Below are 23,226 nucleotides of genomic sequence, written 5' to 3'. Positions count from 1 at the left end.
TTTTTTGGGAGGGGTGGGGGGTGGCTAAACTGTTTTGTATGATACTGTAGTGGTAGATACATATCATTATGCATTTGTCCTGACCCATAGAATGTACAACATCAAATATGAACCCTCATGTAAACTACAGACTTCAGGTGACAATGGTGTGTCAATGTAGGTTCATCGAATATACCACTCTGTGTGGGGTGTTGATAGGGAGGCTATGTGTGTGTGTTGGGGCAGGATTTTATGGAAGCTGTAGCTTCTGTGCATGTTTGCTGTGAACCTTAAACTGCTCTAAAAAAATAAAGTTTTTTTTTCTTTTAAAGGAGGAAATAAACCATTGGCAAATGTGTTGGGGGAGGGGGAGAAGACACAATATTGAGAATAATAAGGCATAATTAGAGGTAGGAAAAATACTGTGTACTACTTTTACATACTTTTTTTTTTTTTTTTTTTTTTTTTGAGATGGAGTCCTGCTCTGTCGCCCAGGCTGGAGTGCAGTGGTGCAATCTCCGCTCATTGCAACCTCTGCCTCCTGGTTCAAGTGATTCTCTCACCTCAGCCTCCAGAGTAGCTTGGATTACAGGTGTGTGCCACCATGCCTAGCTAATTTTTGTATTTTTTTTTGATAGAGATGGGTTTTTGCTATGTTGGCCAGGCTGGTCTGGAACTCTGACCTCAAGTGATCCACCCACCTTGGCCTTCCAAAGTGCTGTGTGAGCCATATAATAAAGTAAAAGATTCCACTCCTTCCCCAAAAAGTACTGGATGATTTTATGGGTAAGTTCTAATACATGTTCAAGGAACTGCCAGTTCCTGTAGAAAATTATCTCCAAACATTGAAAATGGTAGGACATCATTAATTCATGTTAGCCAAATCAGAATAACCTGGTTCCAAAATTTGACAAAGACGGTATGAGAAAATGATACTTATGAACATAACTATTGAATTTGTAAATAAAATAATACTTAATTGAATCAATGACTCTTAGCAGGATTTTTTTTTTGAGACAGGATCTTACTCTGTCATCCAGGCTGGAGTGCAGTGGCGTGATCTTGGCTCACTGCAACCTCCACCTCCCAGGTTCAAATGATTCTCCCACCTTAGCCTCCCAAGTGTCTGGAACTACAGGTGCGTGCCACCCTATCTGGCTAGTTTTTTTCTTTATTTTTAGTGGAGATGGGGTTTCACCATGTTGACCAGGCTGGTCTCAAACTCCTGACCTCAAGTGATCTGCCCGCCTCAGCCTCCCAAAGTGCTGGGATTATAGGCATGAGCCTCCAGTGCCTGGCCAATTTAGTAGGATTTCTGCTAAGAAAGCAAGAGTAGATCATCACCGGGGGAAAATTGTTTTGTTTATAACATTTACAGCATTGACAGATTAATGAAGATAAACCAAAGGATATTCATAATAAATGTCAGTTGAGCATTTTAATAAAAGTATGCGTTAACTCATGATTTAGTGAAAACTAAATTCTTAGCAAACTGAGAAAGTGATTTCTCAGATTGATTAAAGGTATCAACTGAAATCTGCAATAAAATTATACTTAATGTTGAAGCATCAGAAGCATGCCCGTTTTAATCAAACAAGGATTATGACTGTTACCACCATTTGAAGGAGGTTCTCATAAATAACGTAATACATGGAAAATTAAATAAGTGACATAAAAACTAGAAAGGAAGATAAATTATATGTAAAGTATATAATCTAGGAAACCCAGAAGAATTGACTGATAAACTATTAAAGTGATTGCCCATTAAAATCACCTGAGAAGTTCAAACAATCACAGTGCCCAGTCCCTTTCCATTACTTCCTCGTTCAGTTCCCTTGGAAAATGAAAAGAAACGTGGAATGTAAGTAGTCGTAGCTTCAGTGACCCCTGTGTTCCTCCACATTCTTTTTTTTTTCTTTCTCAATTTTATTGTAGAAGCAAGGTCTCACTATGTTGTCCAGGCTGATCTCAAACTCCTAGACACAAGCGATCCTCTCACCTCAGCCCCACAGAGTGCTGGGATTACAGGTGTGAGCCACCACGTTCAGTCTCTGCATTGTTTGCATATAAAAATTGAGGTTACCCATATGGTAATCCTGTAGGTATTTAGTGTCCTAGGAATCATAAGAAAAGGTAGGCAATATACCTACCTTTAGTCTACATATAGCCCATAAGGTTTGTAATGTAGTATTTTTTTAAAATCTTGCTTCGTAATGGATAACAGTGAATGTATTGAAGTATCATTTATACTTATTTTGATATATTTAAAGATAAATCTTATCCTAGTTAAAATTGTGAAATATTTTAAAATTTTCCTTTGTCATTTCCATATGCCAGACATGATTTTTTTTTAATTTTATTCATTAGTAAGCCATGGTCCCTGCCCTGGAGCGAGGAGCTCGTGGTCCCCTGAGGGCATAGAGGTATAAATAGATCCTTGCCAGTTATTCCTCTTATTTGCCCCATCCCTCTTAGTCTGTAGGTTAAACAAATTTGTACTGACCCCAAAAATGAATGTGATTTATTCTTTTTAAATTTGGGGGCAGGTACAGTGGTTCAACCCTGTAATTCTAGTGACTCAGGAGGCTTAGGTGGGAGGATCACTTGGAGTTCCAGACCAGCCTGGGCAACACAGTGAGACTCGCCTTTAAAAAGAAGTAGGAAACTTAGCTGGGCATGGTAGTGTGTGCCTGCAGTGCTGCCTACCAGGGAGGCCAAGGTGGGAGTCTCACTTCAGTGCAAAGTTTGAGACTGCAGTGTACCCTGATCTTACCACTGCGCTCCAGCCTGGGCGACAGAGGAAGACCCTGACTCTTAAACAATTAAATAAGATAAATTTTGGGCAAAGGTCGGAGCTCGTGGAGAAAGGACACCTTTAACTTTATGGTCTTTCTTTTATCCATTATAGCAGTTTTCCAGACCACTGCCATTTTCTTTCTTTTCTAGTCTAATGCTCTTTTTTTTTTTTTTTTTAAATCTCTGCAGATTAATTTCTCTTCTGTTTTATAAACTAAATAGAATTTTCTGTAATTACTAATTTCTTTCCATGCCTCTCCAGGTAAAGCAATGCAGAAAGTCAGAAATACAGCAACAACTGTATCTGTCAAATCTTGCATCTGGTTTTGATACTACGATGATTTTTGTGGGATATTGCTTCCATTATTTCATCTGTCATATCTTGAACCTTTTCCTCCTTTCCTGGTATATCAGTCAGGATTTTTCATTATAAACAAACTTTAAGAGGTTAAAAGTGAAATAGACATTAAAGATTGAGAATCTTAGGTGTGAAGGCTGTGCAGTCAGGAAAATGCCAAAATCACAATGTCAAACTATTTTAGCGCAGGCACTGTTGCTACTGCCATTGGACACAGGTATCACTGCTGATAACATCAATATTGGGCATATGACACCAAAACTAATACCTCTGAAACCTCTGAAAGCTGGATATCTCCTTACTCCTTTGATTACCTCATTGAACCTTCTTTGAGTACTAAGTTTTTGATAAACTGTTTGTCTCCCTGCTCCTGCCTGGGAGGAATTCTCTCAGCTGAAGAGATGGGAAAGTGAATTGTGACCTCTGTCTACCTTGCTAGCTTCTTTTATCTCTGTATCCTTATGTCTGTTCTCATATTACACTTTAGTAGTACAAAACTTTTGTGATAGTCACCAAATTACTGCCTCAGCTTTGCGAATGTGTTTTGACCCAGGGCTTCTGTTTACTGTGCAGCTCTAGAGAGCATCTTTGGAATTGTACTGTCATTGGCCCAGGCCTTACTTGCCTTTCTTACTGTCTTTTTTCCTAATTTTCCTTCAAAACTCAAGTTAACCTTTTCTTCTGAGACAGCTTTTCTTATTTCTGAAGATCTACTTGCTTTGCACTGTATTGTTTATTTGATTTAGTATTTTACCACTTGTATTTGAGGTTCTTTATGTAGAAACTATCCTACTTGTATTCCTACACATAATGCATTTCCTAATATGTAGCCATTGTTTACTAAGTATTTTAATTAAATCCAGCCATTTATAGGTTTTCTTTTCTATAATAGAATTTTATTGAAATTATGACATGAATGTAAATCAGATTTCATTTTGGGAGCTTTTAGAAATGCAGCGTCAAGAGTGGAGCTCCTTTAAAGTTGGTAACAAGTGGAAAAAAAAAGTATCTTTCCTGCAGCTCAGATTTTTTGTAGATCTATTATAATAACATTTAAAAACTCATTTCAGTTGATAGTATGGTAATATATAAGGTAAATGCTAATGAATTAACTGGTGTGTTTGAGGTGGGATGAAATGTAGGTGGTTGAAAACTTAACCACCTATAAAACTTAAATTATACCTGGACAGGTATAATTGAAGAATCCTGAAGAAGGATTTCAGTCTTTCCTGGACTCTGTTACAAATAGCTTTTCACTTTTCATTCTGAAGCATTAATACCCATTTGGATGTGATTATTACATGGAACTTTTGGTAGCCACATTATTAATAATATATAATTTCATAATTAGCCTCTGGGATGGTGAAAGTAAATTTGGTTTTTCAGAAACCTTGACTTTTTGATGACATTTATCACTATTCTACAATATAGTGAAATTTTTCCAGTTTAAACAATCCAGGGCCGGGCACAGTGGCTCATGCCTGTCATCCCAGAACTTTAGCTGACTGTGGCAGGAAGATTGCTTGAGCTTAGGAGTTGGAGACTAGCCTGGACAACTTAGGGAGACCCCCATCTCTACAAAAAAATAAAAAATTAGCTGGGTGTGGTGGTGCACACCTATAGTCCAGGAGTCTGAGGCAGGAGGATTGCTGGAGCCCAGGAGGGTAGAGGTGTGATCTGTGATCATGTCACTGCACTCCAGCCTGAGTGACCAAGTGAAACCCTGTCTCAGAAAAAAACCAAAAAACAATTCATATGTGATTGAGGAGAGTAGTGAAGGGCAAGAGGCAAATGTACGGCTGGGCGTGGTGGCTCACGCCTGTAATCCCAACACTTTGGGAGGCCGCGGCGGGCGGATCATGAGGTCAGGAGATCAAGACCATCCTGGCTAACATGGTGAAACTCTCTCTCTACTAAAAATAGAAAAAAACAGTCAGGTGTGGTGGCGGGTTCCTGTAGTCCCAGCTACTCGGGACCACTTGGGACAAATACAGATCTTCTCTAGGGAAATAACATTATTTAAGACCTTAAACTATCTTCTCAAATTATTTTTCTTATTAAAACGTAACAACCTGGAACTTAAGATACTGGAATTGTCAGACCTAGACCAAAATGAGTATGCTATCATCAGAGAGCTGTCATTCAGATTTGGAAAAAAATCAGAGTTTTTATAACTAAACAAAATAAGCAAAATTAGCTTGGTGAGATAGTGTAACAGCAGACTGGACAAAGCTAAAGAGAGTTTAGTGTATTTGAAAATCAAACAATGATCCAGAATTAAGTATACCCATTAAATGATGGAAAATACACAAGAGGTTAAGAAATACAGAGGATATAATGAGAAGGTCTCATTGAGTTTTAGAAAGAGAGGAGAGTATGTGGCAGAGGCGATATTTGAAGATAAAAATGCTGAGAATTTTCCAGATTGGTAAAAGACCCAAATGTCAGAGATTTGAGAAACATAACAGTTCCCATGTGTGATAGCTACTTGTTTCATTGATCCTAAGATACATAGTTTTTCACATTGTAACGTCTGAAATCTGGATGCATCTTTCAATTAATAGCACCTTACAGTCCAACAAGATTGAAATTTTGAGTCGTGAAAAATTTTCCATGTCAACTTCTGTTAAAGATCATGAAATTTCAGCACAAAAGCATTTTAGATTTTATGAAATATGGTAAAAAGAAATCCACATTTTAAAAAATTTATTTATTTATTATTTATTTATTTATTGAGACACAGTTTCATTCTGTTGTCCAGGCTGGAGTGCAGTGGCGCAGTCTCAGCTCAGTGCAGCTTTTGCCTCCTGGGTTTGAGGGATTCTAGTGCTCAGCCTTCTGAGTACCTGGGATTACAGGCACGAGCCACCAGGCCTGGTTAATTTTAGTGTTTTTAGTAGAGACAGAGTTTCGCCATGTTGGCCAGGCTGGTCTCAAACTCCTGACCTCAGGTGATCTGCCTGCCTCAGCCTCCCAAAGTGCTGGGATTATAGGCATGAGCCACCATGCCTGGCCAGAAATCCACATTTAAAAACATCTTAGTAAAACTACAAAATCAGCAAAAATAAAGAAAAAATCTAAAGCAATGAGATACAAGAAAGGCTGCTTTCAAAAGAGTGAAAGTATAGGTATAATAATATTCTAGAGCACAGCTCAACAGCAACAATGAAAGTGATAGTAAGATGATACCTCAATCTATTGAAAGAAAATAAACCTTACCTAGAATATGATATTCATGGAAAATACATTCATAAACAGTATGTTTTAATTAATATAAATGGTTTTATGTTGTACCTATTTTTGTATCTTTTTAAAGCCAACCAACATTTTATTCTGCCAGTGTGGATTGAAGTTTCAAATACTCATAATTGTTATTTAAGCAACTATTTGTCTGTTAAAGAGAAAAATCTTGCAGAATGTTGTACTTTGGGATTTATAATCTTAAATGCATAACGAGCTAAGTATTCATCTTAAAAGTCTCAAGTAATGAGATAGAGGTCTCAAGTTAGGACAAGAACGACAAAATAAATATAGGGAAAATACAAGGAAAGAAAGAAAGAGCAGAATTTAATAAAATAGAAAACATGCAGTAGAAGGGTCGTAAGATTTTTTTTTTTTTTAAAAAGACTGATAACATTGACACTTTGATGAGGTTAGGAAAAAGAGAGAGCCTAAATAACCAATATCAGGAATGAAAAAAGAATATCACTAAATCTTGTGGATGGCTTAAAAAACAAAACTTAAAATTATGGACAGCTGTTCAAACTTGATAGACGAAATGGGTAGATTCCTTGAAATAGGCAATTTCCCAAAACTGATATAAGAAATAGTAAACCTGTATCCTTATTAATTATCAGGAAATGAAATCCATAATTTAAAATGTTTTTATAAAGAAAAGTTGAAGTTCAAATGGTTATACTGGAAAGTTCTACCATAACATTTAATATGACAGTAACTTCAACCTTATATTCTTCTAAAGAACAGAAAAATAGGATCTTCTGCCTTCATAAGGATATCATAACCTTTATACCAAAACCCAAGGAAAGACTATACACCAGTTTGTCTCATGTACATAGATAGAAAAAAACCATACACACATACAAGCGCACAAAACAAAAACTGGAGCCACAGAAACACCTCAGAATATTAGCAAATTGCATTCAGCAGTACATATATAAAAAGGAGGGTAACCCAGCATGGCCACCTGAGCTGAATCCTGGGAATGCTAGGTTGGTTTAACCTGAAACAATTCAGTATGATTGGTCACTTGAACAAATTAATGAGAAAAACATTTCAGAGATGCCAAGGAGCATTTGCTTCATGATTTTAAAAAGAAGCTATTAGCAATCTAGATCTTTGTTAACCTCATAAATCTTATAGAAACATTTGTAGGAGATAATCATGGTTTATACACCAAAATGTTAGAAAGATTTTCCTTTTAGTTGGGAGTTCAAGATGCGAATATTTATCTCCAGTTCAATTCAGCATTATTCTAGAAATGATTCTAGCCAGTAGAACAACAAAAAATGAAAACAAAATATAATGTAAGAGAAATGCCTGTGTTTTTTGGGGTTTTTGTTTTTTTTGAGATGGAGTCTTGCTCTGTCTCCCAGGCTGGGGTGCAGTGGTGAGATCACAGCTCACTGCAACCCCCTACCTCCCAGGTTCAAGCAGTTCTCCTGTCTCAGCCTCCCGAGTAGCTGGGACTACAGGAGCATGCCCCCAAGCCCAGCTGATTTTTGTATTTTTAGTAGAGATGGGGTTTCACCATGTTGGTCAGTCTGGTCTTGAACTCCTGAGCTCAAGTAATCCGCCTGTTTTCAAAAGTGCTGGGATTACAGGCATGAGCCACTGGGCCCGGCCCCTGTTAATATTCACTGACAATGTGATTGTGTATTCACAAACAATGTGATTGTATATGTGGAAAAATCAGAGTCTAGAGGTAAATTGTTAGAATAAATGTCTTTAGAAAGAAATATGAAAAATTTGTTTTTTTCTTTGACCCAGTAATTCCACTCTCAGGTGTATATCCAATAGAAAGAAATATGTGCACATCTACATTGAAAATCATATATAAGACCGGTGGTGGCTCATGCCTGTGAACTCAGCAACATGGGAGAATCGCTTGAGGCCAGGAGTTACAGATCAGGTTGGGCAACATAGTGAGACCCCGTATTTACAAAAAATTAAGCCATTAGCTATGCATGGTGGCATCCGTTTGTAGTCCCAGCTACTCAGGAGGCTGAGGTGGGAGGATTGCTGGAGCCTAAGAGGTCAAGGCTACTGTGAGCCGTTTTTATGTCACTGCACCACAACCTGGGTGACAGAGTAAGACCCTGTCTCAAAAAAAGAAAAAGTCACAGATAAGCATGTTCATAGCAGTATTTGTTCATACTTCAACCTATAAACAACCCATATGTTTATCACTATTACACTAGATAGATAATTATGGTATATTGACATAGTGACTATTCAGCAGTGCAAAATAAATGAGCAAAAGCTGCAAGCCACAGCATAGATAAATCTTAAAAACATAGTGGAAAAAAAGACCCACAGTAATACCTATTATATGGTTCTTCTTACATAAAATATAAAAACGGTTGAAACTAAGTTTATATTGTTTGATGCGTATTTAGGTGGTGTAGCTATTTTAAAAAAGCAGGGCAGTGATTAAAACAGTTGAAACTAAGTTTACATTGTTTAAGGATGCATATTTAGATGGTGTAATTATTTAAAAAAACAGGGTAGTGATTATACTTTTCGGGGGGTTGTAGAGTACTAGCAGTGTTCTATTTCTTGTCCTGGGTGGTGGTTGGATACTGGTGTTTTTTAATAACAGTTTGTAAGCTGCATGTTTATGTACTTCTCTAGAATTGTGTTATTGCAAAATAAAAATCATTTTAAAACACGTACAGAGACATAGGAAAAGGATCAATCTTAAAGGAAAGGTCCAGCTTTTTTTTCTGGACATGTAGGATTAATAGTTTCTTTGTACCTACAAGTAAACCTATCATTTTGCCAAGACAGCTTTTCTCACTGCTCTCATAGGCTCTAGTATATCAAATCCATCCTAAATTTAACTTAGATGTGTTAACTTATTTGAGCAACCTCTGCTACCCTTGTGGTTTCTGCCACATCAAAGCTATACTCCCCGGATTTGGGGTTTGAAAACCTTGTGTACATTCACTCCATTCTGTATGTCTGTGCTTATAACTGTATATTCCTTGGGATGCCCTCTCCTATTCAGGCCTCAATCTTAAGAGCTGTAGCTTTGTACAGAATCAGAGCGTATCAAGAATACTTCATTCTGGGGTTATGCTCGTAGACATCATGTACAATTCTGTACATCACAAATTGATGCCTCCTGTATCTTCTTCTTCTCTATATTCTAACCACGTTTACCAGCTTGTTTCAAGTTCTTGAAGTTAGTTTTCTGTGCTTCTCTAGGATTCTTCTCCCATTCTTGCATGCTAAGTAGCATGTCATACTACAAACAGGTGTTCATCTCTTTCCTTCAAAACAATTGACATTACAACTAACTAGCATAATTCCTACATATAGTTGCTGAATAGGTGAGGGAACTATGTTAAATGGAACTTAATTATGTTACTAGCTTGTGTTTTGATGGATTTGTTTTAACATAGCTAAATTTTAAACATACTTGTTTGATTCATAGGCTTTCAACTTTTACAACCTGAGGACTTCCATAAGATACATTGAAAAATCATTATCCAAACAATAAAAAGACATTTCTTTTTATATACTTGAAGAAACGATATTTCTCTTCAGTTGGAATCAGATCCACTGTTGCATGATTCACAAGTAGTTTTATTTTCTACATAAAAATGTATAGCAGGAGCAAAAGACCATTAAGCAGAGGGTGTAGATTTCCTTTAATGCACATATTTGGAAAGAGGACACAAAAAGCTACTGTCTTTGTTTTCTTTGAAGTAAAAATAGTTTTTAAAAAATATATTTTTAAAAATATTTTGTTTAATATTTTAAAAAATTCTTTTTTTTTTTTGTTCTTGTCATTTTGGGGACTGTAGTCTCTTTTGAAAAAGTAATACAATCTTGAACCTTCTTCTGGGAGTGCGGGGGTGGGGTGGGGGCAGAGAACATTTGTAAATAAGTTATAACGTTTGTCTTCTGCACAGTTGTTGAAATGCCAGGGACCTGCAATTACAAATGTATGTGTTTGATGAACTTGGTAAAAATGAAATAATCATAAGCCAGAAGTCATAGACAACCACCAGTAAAGATGACACGTGTTTGTAAGTGTAGCTGGAACATCCTGTGAAAACCAGTGTCTGTGTCTTCTAAAGCCTCTATTGTAGAGATGTTCTCCATTCTGTGTTAGAAAAAGAATAGTCATTAACTTCTTTTGTAAATGTCTTCCATACTTTTATTTTTATCTTTTAAATTTTATTTCTAATAGAGATAGAGTCTTGCTATATTGTTCAGGCTGGTTACAAGCTCCTGGGCTTGAGCGATCCTCCCAGCTTGACCTCCCACAGTGGTGGGATATAGGCTCACTAGCTACTGCACATAGCCTTTTTTTCTTTTGAAATTTTATTTACCTTCATGGTTTTACATCTACCTTTAAAACTCATGAGGAGCAATAATGTATTATTTAAAAAAGCTTTTTGATTAGCAAAATTTTTTATCGTAAAAGCTGGATGGGGGAAGTAAGAGGTCAGTTTACTGTTCACTTGGCTTTTGGGTATTAAGGTTTTTCTGTATTAAATGGGTATTGGATCCCTTTGGAAGACGGCATAGTTTATTGCGTTTCTGTTATGATTTTGCAAATTCGAGCCTAGAAAGAGTTATGTTAACATCTGTTTCACTGTGGTTAGTTCCTTAATCCACCTGCCTTCATCCTGGCTCAGAAGTAGAAAGGATAAAGTATGCAGTCAGATTTTTGTGCTGCCACTTGGAAGTAGTATTAATTAGTAGCTGCTCTGTCAAGCATTATTTTGTTTAGCAGTAAGCAAACTCAGGAGAGTTATTACAATGCTGTTTTTTTAGGTTTTATTATAATGCCTTTTTTAAAACACCAGGCTAATAAGAAAAATCTTACAGCCTCAAAAAGTATTCTACTTTTTCTGAAAAATATATGAGCAGTAAGTTTATTTAGCTATAAAAACTACATAGAATACACATTTTTTTTTAAGAGATTAGCTTAAGAAACCTAAATCTTTTAAAGCAAGCTGTTACAGATTTGTGCGAGTTCTCATTTGATTTTTTTTTTTTTTTTTTTTCTGTAACATGAGGGCTAAAAGCTTTCCTTAGGATAGAAAGGTTTTCTTTCCTTAACTTCTTTAGATGGTTTTGCTTCTTGGGAATTCTGAACTTACCTAGTAGAGGTATGTAGTTATGCCAGTCATCTTACATTCTTTTGTAAGAATAACTTTAAAAACCACAAAGGATGCACTAGTATCTTTAAATTTGTTTGAAAACTTATATTCTGCCTCAGGAATCCTTTTTAAATTTTTTTATCAAAGTAACACGATCATGATGTTTTAAAAGTCCTATAGTTTCCCAAGTTATAAATGAAACATAGTGCTCCAGACCCTCAGCTCTGATCCCATTCCCCACAAGAGAAAGAACTATTTATTTTAGTATTTTTTATGACTTCTTATTCCGTATTGCTGTTTTAAGGCAGTCATCTTCATACCTCGTGTTACTTTTGCTTCTTATGTGACGGCAGTTCTTATTCATTCGTGTGATTTAAATGAATTTAAGATATTTCTTTGCTTCTTTGACATTTTCTCTTAAATGTACATATTCTAAAAGTAGAAAAAAACTACATCATTAACAGGTTAATGTGGCTGGCGGCCGGGGGGGGGGGGGGGGGGGGTTGAAATGGCAGTTCTTGAAGGGTTTTGGCATCACGGATTTTTGTTCTTTGTCAGAACTATAAGGTATAGAATAATTGCGACTTGTAGTATTTTGAAATTGCAATCTGATCCCCATAAACTGCCACATGTGAGTGTTAAAACAAATGTTTTTGGTCATTTAGAAGTAAACGTTACATGTATATACATTTTCATACATAAATACATATAATGTATAATGTGTTTTAAATAAATTTTCTTATATGTGTTTATTTTTACTCTCAGGCTTATAGCGATAGCTAGTTGACTTGCAAGTGTATAATGGAAGCATTAAAAGACTGGATAGGAGGATTGAACTCTGATAGTTTTAAGAATAAGCGTAGAGGCTGCGCGTGTAATCCCAGCACTTTGGGAGGCTGAGGTGGGCAGATCATTTGAGCCCAAGAGTTTGAGACCAGCCTGGCCAACATGGCGAAACCCCATCTCTACTAAAATCACAAAAAAATTAGCCACACATGGTGGCACACATCCATAATCCCAGCTACTCCAGAGGCTGAGGCACAAGAAATGTTTGAACCTGGGAGGTGGAAGTTGCAGTGAGCTGAGATGAAGTCAGCCTGCACTCCAGCCTGGGTGACAGAAAGAGACGTTGTCTCCAAAAAAAAAAAAAGAATACAGCATAGAAAAACCTACTTTATATCTTTAAGTTGGTTTAACATTTTGCTTTTCTGATTCTGTTGTGAGAATTAGTACTTCTCCAGTAGTGGTTGGTCTTCATGAGGTATGAAGACTTAGTAGCTTTGAAGATAAATATTAGAATGGCAAACAGTGATGCCACAGTCACTCAGGATTCAAGAAGAAACACTAGCCAGTGGTGATCCCTACCAGCCCCGTTTCCTCTCTCCTCAACTAGACATAAGAGCTCTTAGGCTATAACTTTCCTGCCTTGAAATTTAATTCATATTATTTGGTATGTTTCTCTATAGCAGGCAAGTAAAACGAAAAATTAAGATCCAAATATTCTGAAAAGTTGTCTGATTGCCAGGTTGCTCAACTGTATTTCTGTAAATATACTCAATGTGCAGAAATGATCCTGGAGAGAAGAGAATTTACAATCTACTGAGAAACTGCTTAAATCTAATTCTTTAAATTGACAGATAATTGTCTATATGAAAATCTTAATGTAGACAAATATAGGCCATAGGAATGGGTGATACCCTGCTTGTGCCCTTTCTTCCTAAGGAGAGGCTGGACTGAAGGAGAAACCACACTGCTACTTGTTTTTTTTTGTTTTGATCAACATGATTTCCCAAAAACGATGGGCAGGGTTACAGGCAAGGAGGGAAGCACAGTTCTAGGATAAGCTTTGCAGCTCTTTCAAGTCAATGAAGCAGAGAGAAGTATTTGGGTAACTCATTAAAGATACCTCAACTACACTGCTTCACACTGAGTCAGTTCCTTTTTTTTTTGGTCTGATTTTCAGAAGCAATGATTTACATAGAAGCCAGCAAATCAGAGGAACTTCCAGATAAGTACCCAGGTAAACAGTGTGGGTAGCTAAGAATCCAGCCTATGCTATGCCTGGACTACTATCCAGGCATAGTAGTCTTAAATAAAACAATCATAATTAGAAAAAATCAGCTTTGTCTTAGGAAATTAAACATAGACTCTGAGATGAGGGATCAAAGTTAAACTGAAAAACAACAGAAGAAGGAGAAAAGGAAACTGACAGAACAGAAAAAAAAAGAAAGGATAAATAATGATCTTGTAGAACTTGAAAACCACATTGATAGAAAGAAATAGAGCAGGCATTACAGAAAATAGGTCTGGAAGACAGGAAAAGGACAAGTTAATAGCAAATGGTAGACATGGAGGACAACTTAAGAGACTGGATGCAAATCAAACACATTCTTAACAATTAAAGGATCTTGAGGTAATTAATATCCAAATGACATTTCAAAAGAGAAAGTTAAATGCTTAGAATAAAGCCTGGTGGAACTGCTAAAGTTCAAGAATAAAGAAAGAATAAAACGAGAAAATTATTTTGGCCACAGACTTCCTCAGTAGCAACAGGTAGCAAGAAAATAAAACACTATGTCTATATGAATATTGAGGAGGGAAAGGATTTTGTCCAAAGTGAGCAATTGAACACATTTAAACATTAGAATTATGTCTGAGTAATTGGAGGTGATCAAGTTTATGAGACAAAAAACAGTTATCATTCTTGAAAGAAAGGCTACATAATATTAAAACAATGGGCCGGGCGTGGTGGCTCATGCCTGTAATCTCAGCACTTTGGGAGGCTGAGGCGGGCAGATCACAAGGTCAGGAGTTGGAGACCAGCCTGGCCAATATGGTGAAACCCTGTCTCCACTAAAAATACAAAAATTAGTCAGGCGTGGTGGCAGGCGCCTGTAGTCCCAGCTGCTTGGGAGACTGAGGCAGGAGAATCGGTTGAACACGGGAGGCAGAGGTTGCAGTGAGCCGAGAATGCATCATTGTACTCCAGCCTGGGTGACAAGAGCGAGACTTCGTCTCAAAAAAAAAAAAAAAAAAAAAAAAAAGAATGTAAGTAGTGAAAACATTATATAAATCTATAATCAACTGGGAAGAGCTTTAGGAAGCTGCAACCAAAACCAAAAGGATGATCAATGTATTATTTAACTTTTATAAGAAATGTATTTAAGTATTAATTACACAGGCAACTCCTAGTAAAACTAAATTAGATTTTAGTAATTTCCAAGTAAAAGATTGTGGAGTCAGGGCTGAACGGACCATATAGTAAATACAGATCAGAACAAATACATGAAACTTTGATAAAAGAAGATTTCTAGGCCTACTACCCTCAAGAATATGAGTGGATTCTTAGCTTCCCACTCATATTTCATTTAAAATACTTAGCAGTATTTGAAAGTTCATTTGGTGGCTTCTAGAATGGATCAAAAAAAGCTATAAACTCCAAGTCACATGTAGTGGTGTGCACCTGTAGTCCCACATACTCAAGAAGCTGAGGCGGGAGGATCACTTGAGGCCAAAAGTTCAAGGCTGTATGCTATTATTGCATCTGTGAAAAGCTGCTGTGCACCAGCCTGGGCAACATAGTCTGACCCTCTTATTTTTTTTAAAGAAGCTATTAACTCCAATATATGCTATTTTAAAAAATGTTACAAACTCTAGTACTAAAGCTATCTAAAGCAGAGGTATTCAGATTGACAGTAAAAGTATTGGGTTGATTAGACCCAACACCAGACTGTTGGGGCGACGACGTCTAGCGGAGTCAAAGGAATGAGAAAAGATGAGAGAAAGTGGGACCAGGGAGCCAACGCTAGTATGGAGGCTGCGAACCCTGGAGCTCTGGGAGCCCACACTGTTTATTAGTGATCAAACAAAGAAACAGGTGGTGAGGATGTGGGGGTTGAAAGGAAGCGGTGTATCAAGCGAATGAGCTTAGGGCTGTGAGGGTTTAGCATTTTCTTTGAAACATGTGGCTACTTGAGATCATGGGAGTGCTAGAAGTAAGGAGCCAGCAAGTCTAGCAGACATGCAAACCCTGCCTCAGCTTCTCTCCCAACGCAGCTTTTCTCCCAACAAAAAGAACTTGAAATACCTGAGAATAAAGTCACTGGAATATGTGCAGGATCCACATAGTGAAAAAAAAGTTATAAAACTGTTGAGAGGACTGAATAGGAATTGGAATTTAAGTAAATTGAAAGATACTTTGTTGTTCTTGGCTAGGAAGACAATATTATAGAGTCAGTTCTTTCAGTTTACTTGATACAATTGTAGTAAAAGTTCCACAGGATTAAAAAAAATTAACAATGATTATACTTAACTTGAAAAAACAAATATGGAAGAATAGGAGAGAAAATTCTGTAAGAGAAGAATGATAAAGGGATCTTTGTCAAATATTGAGAATTTATCAACTACAAGAGCAGACAAATCAGTGGAATGGAATGGAGAGTCCAGGAATAAAGTCGTCTAAATAGGAAATTTTGGTATATGGTAAACAGGTCAGTGCGGAGAGTTAGATTAGTCAGTTACTCTTTAAGAAGAAACTAAGTGCTTGTAACATGCCTGTAGACATTAGGGCTCCAGGAATAATAAAGTAGTCCTCCTGGGGTTTACCTTCTAGCAGAGCAAACATAAAGAGTGATTACACTTAGTAATGTTGTTAAGTGCTGCAAAGGACTAGGAGTAACAATGGGATGTAATTCAAGGGAACCTTATCTAATGGGGCTAGAAGTGAGGAGGTGTCAGAGATCACTTATTTGAGGAAGTCAGGTGTAAGCTGGAACCTAAAGGTGGGAAAAAGTGTTTCCAATAGATGAGACAACCCTTCAATAAATGGATTGAAATGAAATGGAATCCCGCACTCCTTAGTACGCAAAAATAACAGTTTTAATAGAAACAGTTTAAAAGTGAGATCTAAATCATTAATGAATTTCCATTAAAAAAAAAAACTTTGGGTATAGAAGTCTTTTGAAGTGTAGTATAAACTGCAGAAATCAGAGTGGGGTAGCATGATAAATGTGCCTACATAAAAATTTTAAAGTGATAATGAAACACCGTTAAAGAAGGCTGAAAGACAAGAAAGAAATGGGAGAAAGAAAGCAACCCATGAAACAAAGATTTACTCTTCCTCTTTACACACTGAACTTAATAAGGAATAAGATCACCACAGAAAAATGTGTTCACCTTCACTAATAAAGAAATACAAGTTAAGTCTAGATATTTTTCCCTATCTGATGGGCTAAGATTTTAATCAAGGATTATTTTTATGTGGCACATTTAAATGTCCTTCAGAATAACATTGGTTAGATATATTATAGTAAATAACTATAGTGGAATATTGTGCAAAAATGAAAAATGTAGACATTTAATGACAAAGATGTCTGTTAGATACTGTCTAGTGAAGAAAGCAGGTTAGAAATGTGGACTAGGGTATTATTTATATGAAATTAGAGACACATGTCCATGTGGCTCTATACTCATAGAAGACTGTCTAGAATGTTAACCAGAGTGTGAGAGTCATTAGTTCCATGTTGTCAAATTTTGGATGACAGAAGTTTGTCTTGTGAGCGTGAATATTTTTTAAAACAAGGTGTTTAGCTGGTTTCTGAATTAATATTTAGTGTTAGTCTCTTATGCTTTCAGTTTTTCAGGTAAAAGTTGGTATTTTATATTATCTTTTTTTAAAAAATTGAGACAGTCTCACTCTGTCACCCAGACTAGAGTGCAGTGCAGTGGCACCATCTTGGCTCACTGCAACCTCGCCTCCTGGGTTCAAGCAGTTCTCATGCCTTGGTCTCCCGGGTAGCTGGGATTACAGGCACCCGCCACTGTGCCCGGCTGATTTTTTTGTATTTTTAGTAGAGATGGGGTTTCACCATGTTGGCCAGGCTGGTCTTGAACTGCTGACCTCAAATGATCTACCCGCCTTGGCATCCCAAAGTGCTGGGATTGCAGGTGTGAGCCACCGCGCCTGGGTACTAAAAAATTAGCGGGGCATAGTGGCAGGCCTGCAATTCTAGCTACTTGGGAGGCTGAGGCAGGAGAATCGCTTGAACTTGGGTGGCAAAGTTTGCAGTGAGCCGAGATAGCACCACTGCACTCCAGTCTGGGCGACAGAGTGGGACTCTGTCTCAAAATTGTAGGAAAGCATTTGATTTTCTGCTGTAGATATATTCTGATTATCTGAATCATCAGAGACATTAATTTTCTATTTATATGAGTTCCTGACAACTTTAACTTTCTGATAATCCTCCTTTTTGTAATGTGTTGGCATTTCAATTGATAATATGATGTCATTGAAATATGCTGTAGTCAAAGTATCTATAAAAAGATATTTATTAGTCTTAGGAGAAGTGATATGGTTTGTTTCATTTGAATGATTTTTCTGGAGGTACAGTAAGATATAGTAACCTTTGACACAAAGCCTAAATAAGACCTTAATTAAAAATATTGGAAATTCCTTTTGAGTGTTGAATTACTTTTAAAATTGAAAATCTCCTGTTTGTATATAAAGAACATTGTAGTTATTGTAACCTGGGCTTTACAGCCTAAAAAGTAATTGACCAGATTATGCATTAATATTTTTGCTGGTTATATTGGTTTTGCAAAGTGAAAAGTGTTTTTAAAATTTTTTCCAATCTATTGCTTTTCCCTTTTGAATAGTAAGCTATTTCAGGAGGCCAGGGAACATGTCTTATCTGAATTCATTGGAAACATTGTGCTAAGTATTTACTACTATCTTCCCCGCCCACTCCCGCTTAAGGTCTGCTCTACTATCTTCTGTCCAGAGGTTTGCTATTTAGTTAAAACTCTAGGTAGTACTTGGCATATATTCTTGATGTATTAGATATGGAACACCTCTGTATTTAGATACATATTTTATGAAAAGCTAATATGTAATTTATTTTATATAAAATGTTTGAAGTTACACTTTTTTGTTATATTTCTTCTCCTTTCTCAGTAAATTAAAAATATTTCAAAAGAACGTTTAGGAAGCAAGTCTATTATGTAGAGTGAGACACATGTAATAATTTTATTTTTAAGATGATTTGTGTGGTAAGATAAATTGTTTACTAAAGCTAATATGTTTAAATTGTTTTAACTAAAATTATTAATAAAATGAGTTCATTTGTATAAAATATAGCCTACCCATGTAAAATATTACTCTTCATAGAGTAATATTTAATCCTTAAGTTTTAGTTGCAGTACTGTTAAAATACTAATAGCTTAACTTCCCAAGATTCAATTATTTAAAAACAATATTTAGAAAAAAAAATAGCAAAAACTCAGTCTACTAGTTTACATATATGTATACACACACCCACACACACACATACACACACACATGTATATACTCATATATATGAGAGTAGACTGAATTTTTGCGGCTTTTTTTGCTGCTTGCAATATTATATATATGCACATGTATACACACACCTTAATTTGCTATAATTTGTACCAGATAGCTTTTATTTCCTCTGAGTAAAAAGGTTATTATCTTGTTTTATTTTTATTCAGCTTCTTGCTTTTCCCTATAGAAAATCAGGTTTTTGGAGAGCTCTAACAGTGTGCAGTTGCTGGGCTCTTATCCTTTCTGTTTAAATAATGCAGGTACTTTGATGGAAACCTGGAGAAGCTCTTTGCTGAGTGTCATGTAATTAATCCAAGTAAAAAGTCTCGAACACGCCAGATGAATACAAGGTCATCAGCACAGGATATGCCTTGTCAGATCTGCTACTTGAACTACCCTAACTCGGTGAGTATCTGGTAGTTTAAGGCTAGTGCTGACTTTGTATTTCAGAGGGTAAATCAACTTCCATTATTTAGACAAAGGAAAATCTGTGGGACTTTGAGTAGTAGCCTCTAAGCCATAACCTATCAATGTATTCAGTGTGAGGAAAGGAAGGAAAAGAGTAAGAGCTTGGTTCCTCTTCCCTCCAACCCCTATTTGTTTTTTAAAGCAGCAACAACTTATCCAAGTTGTCATTTATAGACCTAAATCTTTCGGGAGTTTATTTTATCACTACGGGGAGAATTGTGTAATAGGTAGGCAGTGAGTAGAATTGTTTCTTATCCGAATTAAAATAGATTTAAACTGTGTTTTTTAAATATCCAGAAACACTCATAAATATTGTTAATACTTTTTGCTAGGGAACTCTCAGAATTCTTCAAAAGATAAAATTTTCACTTAATCAAATCCATTCAAATGGAGATTGTTAAATATGGTATGTGGGGACCGACTTGGAACAGAACCAGCGATAAGGAAGACAACCAAATAACTGATGTTAATCCTAAGTACAAATATCCTTCCTAAACATTTATTGAACTGAAGCTGGGCTCAGTGGCTCATGCCTATAATCCCAGCACTTGGGGAGGCCAAGGCAGGCAGATCACTTGAGGCCAGGAGTTTGAGACCGTCCTGGCCAACATGGTGAAAACCTGTCTCAACTAAAAATACAAAAAAATTACCCTGCCGTGATGGTGCGTGTCTATAATCCCAGCTACTTGGGAGGCTGAGGCGTGAGAATTGCTGCCTGGAAGTCAGAGGCTGCAGTGAGCTGACATCGTGCCACTGTATTCCAGCTTGGGTGACAGAGTGAGACTCCGTCTCAAAATATAAAATAAAATTTACTGAACTGAGATGATTTACTTACTTGATGCTTTACTTGAGTGTTTACTAAGGAAGTTTAGTCTTAAGATGTCTTAAGATATCTAAGAGATAACTTAATTCCATGATAATTACAACTGTCTTGTTCATGTTCTCTGCTTTAATTGTTAAACAGCTCTTTCTAATAATTACTGTATACCAAGTCTTAGACACTGTTATTTTCACAATTAATCCGTTAATGGGGTCTCACTATGCCACCCAGGCTGGAGTGTTATGGCTATTCACAGGCACAGTCATAGTGTACTACAACCTTTATCAGACTCTTAAGTTCAAGTGTTCCTCCTCCCTCAGCCTCCCAAGTAGCTGGAATTACAGACATGCACCATCAAGCCTGGCTAATATTTATATTGAAGGATTTTTATTGTTTATCTTAGAGTTGTATATGTGTATCTCTAATGGGGTCCATTTGCGGGAAGTTAACTTGTTCATATGTACAAGTGATAAGAAAAGTTTTAAAAGAAAATTAAGTACTCTTAGAGAAATAGAATGATCAGTGAGTTATTTAGCAGGTAAAGTGGTGAACTGAATTTTCAAATTCTCAAGTTCTGATCATAATTCTAACATGAAATTTTTGGCTTTAGGGGGAAGTAAGCCATTTAATGTCACTGGATTTTTCTTTTTTCTTTTCATTCTTTCTTTCGAGATGACCTTGCTCTGTTGTCCAGGCTGGAGTGCAGTGATGTGATCACTGCAGCCTCAAACTCTGGGACCACAGGCGCATGCCACCATGTCTGGCTGATTTTTCTGGTGTGTGTGTGTGTGTGTGTGTGTGTGTCTGTCTGTCTGATTTTTCTGGTGTGTGTGTGTGTGTGTGTGTTTTGTTTTGTTTTGTTTTGTTTTTTGTAGAGACAGGGTTTTACCGTGTTGCCCAGGCTGGTCTGGAACTTCTCTGAGCTTAAGGAGTCTGCCCACCTGGCCGCTGAAAGTGCTGGCATTATAGGTGTGAGCCGCCGTGCTCCTCCAGTTTTTTTTTTTTTTTGAGAGGGATTCTCGCTCTGTCACCCAGACTGGAGTGCAGTGGTGCAATCTAGGCTCACTGCAAGCTTCGCCTCCCGGGTTCACGCCATTCTCCTGCCTTAGCCTCCTGAGTAGTTGGGACTACAGGCGCCTGCCATCAAGCCCGGCTAATTTTTTGCATTTTTAGTAGAGACGGGGTTTTACCATGTTAGCCAGGATGATCTTGATCTCCTGACGTCGTGTTCCACCTGCCTCAGCCTCCCAAAGTGCTGGGATTACAGGCGTGAGCCACCGTGCCTGGCCTCTTTTCTTTTCTTTCTTTGTTTTTTTTGGCATGAGTTTTGCTCTTGTTGCCCAGACTGGAGTGCAATGTTAGTCTTGGCTCACTGCAGCCTCCGCCTCCCAGGTTCAAGTGATTCTCCTGCCTCAGCCTCCCAAGTAGCTGGGACTACAGGCGCCCGCTGCCACACCTGGCTAATTTTTTATTTTTAGTAGAGTTGGGGTTTCACCATATTGGCCAGCCTGGTCTTGAACTCCTGACCTCAGGTGATCCACCCACCTTAGCCTCCCACAGAGCTGGCATTACAGGTGTAAGCCACCGCACCCAGCAGTTTCTTTTTCTTTCTGAGTTGAATAAGATATTCTTTCAATTTTCTTCCAGCCTGAAAACTGTATCATTTCTCTTACCTTAAATCACAATTCTAATTTGAATATTTTAAAAAAGTACTACTGTTACAATATATTAAATTCATATTTTGACTATTTTATTGTCTTTAACAGATTCTCTTTGCCAGTTGAGTTTTACGTAGTGCTTACAGTTAAATGCTTCTGTGAGGTAGTACTAAGACCCAGGTTTTACAAGATTTCCTTACTTCTTGGTGTTTTTCCTCCTGCTCTATCATAGCCAGTTCCTTCTTAATTTAAATCTTAACTCTGATTTGAGTACTGAAGCTAGCTGCTTACAAATATCCACTGTAACTTTCTCACTGTTTTTGGTATTGTCTAACAGTCTCAACAAACTAGAATTCAAAATCATGACTTGAGATTTACAGTGTAAATTTTTGTTTTGTACTTGTAACTGATGATGGAGAACCTATTCATTGAACACACTAGGCACTACTCTAAGAAACAATGGAGAATAAATACATAATTCCTAACTTCAAATAATTTACGGGTTAGTTGGGTAGATAAGTAGTAAGGTGACATATTCAGAAAGAATGATAAGTGCTTTGGCAGGGCAAATATAAGATACGATACTGTGGGAACGTGTTGGAGGGATACCTAACCCAGTTTTTGATCAGGGAGGACTCACCACAGAAATTCACAGAAATTGGAGCTAACATCTGAAGGCATGGTAGTTAGGCTAACCAGGAAAATGTAGCAATACAGAATCCAAAGGAGGAGAGAATGTGCTTTCAAGAACTGGGGGATGGTAAATAGTACTAAAAGGTCCGGGCGCGGTGGCTCACGCCTGTAATCCCAGCACTTTGGGAGGCCGAGGCGGGCGGATCACTAGGTCAGGAGATCGAGACCACGGTGAAACCCCATCTCTACTAAAAATACAAAAAATTAGCCGGGCGTGGTGGCGGGCGCCTGTAGTCCCAGATACTCAGGAGGCTGAGGCAGGAGAATGGTGTGAACCTGGGAGGCGGAGCTTGCAGTGAGCCGAGATCGCGCCACTGCACTCCAGCCTAGGCGACAGAGCAAGACTCTGTCTCCAAAAAAAAAAAATAAAATAAAAAATAAATAAATAGTACTAAAAGGTTCAGAGAAAAGATTTAAAAAGTTAATTTGAAATGAAGTGAAGGAGTGAGGTAGAATGAGAAACCAAACTTCATGGGCTAAAGAATCATTGACTTGAAGGTGGGAAAGGAAATGGAAGCAATAAATGTAAACAAATTACTCTTTTACAAGAAATTTTCCCATGCAGGTGATAGGACAAGATAGCAAAAGGAACAACATGGGTTGGCAAGTAAGTTAAAAGCACTATGGAAACTGCTAAGTGTTCCGAAAAGTATCATGACAAAACTAGGATGTCCTTTCCTCATAATTTTTAGATAAATATAGAAAGACAAGTTGAACCTCTAGAGTTTTGAAAGTAAATGTCACCTGAAATTCTT

At 37.2% G+C, this 23,226-nt stretch overlaps 1 protein-coding gene across 1 annotated transcript in view; it reads left to right on the top strand.

The window, feature by feature from the left end:
* The window catches only part of ARIH1 (ariadne RBR E3 ubiquitin protein ligase 1), a 149,906-nt gene that overhangs the window by 50,667 nt on the left and 76,013 nt on the right, over positions 1-23,226 (top strand). Inside the window, 1 exon segment of the mRNA XM_031668518.1 lies at positions 19,093-19,237. Within this exon segment, the coding sequence (XP_031524378.1) occupies positions 19,093-19,237 (145 nt within the window).

The sequence above is a fragment of the Papio anubis genome, chromosome 7 (assembly GCF_008728515.1).
Source record: "Papio anubis isolate 15944 chromosome 7, Panubis1.0, whole genome shotgun sequence".
Taxonomy (NCBI): Eukaryota; Metazoa; Chordata; class Mammalia; order Primates; family Cercopithecidae; genus Papio; species Papio anubis.
The sequence above is the reverse complement of the archived record's forward strand: the minus strand, read 5'-3'. Positions and strand labels throughout refer to the sequence as shown.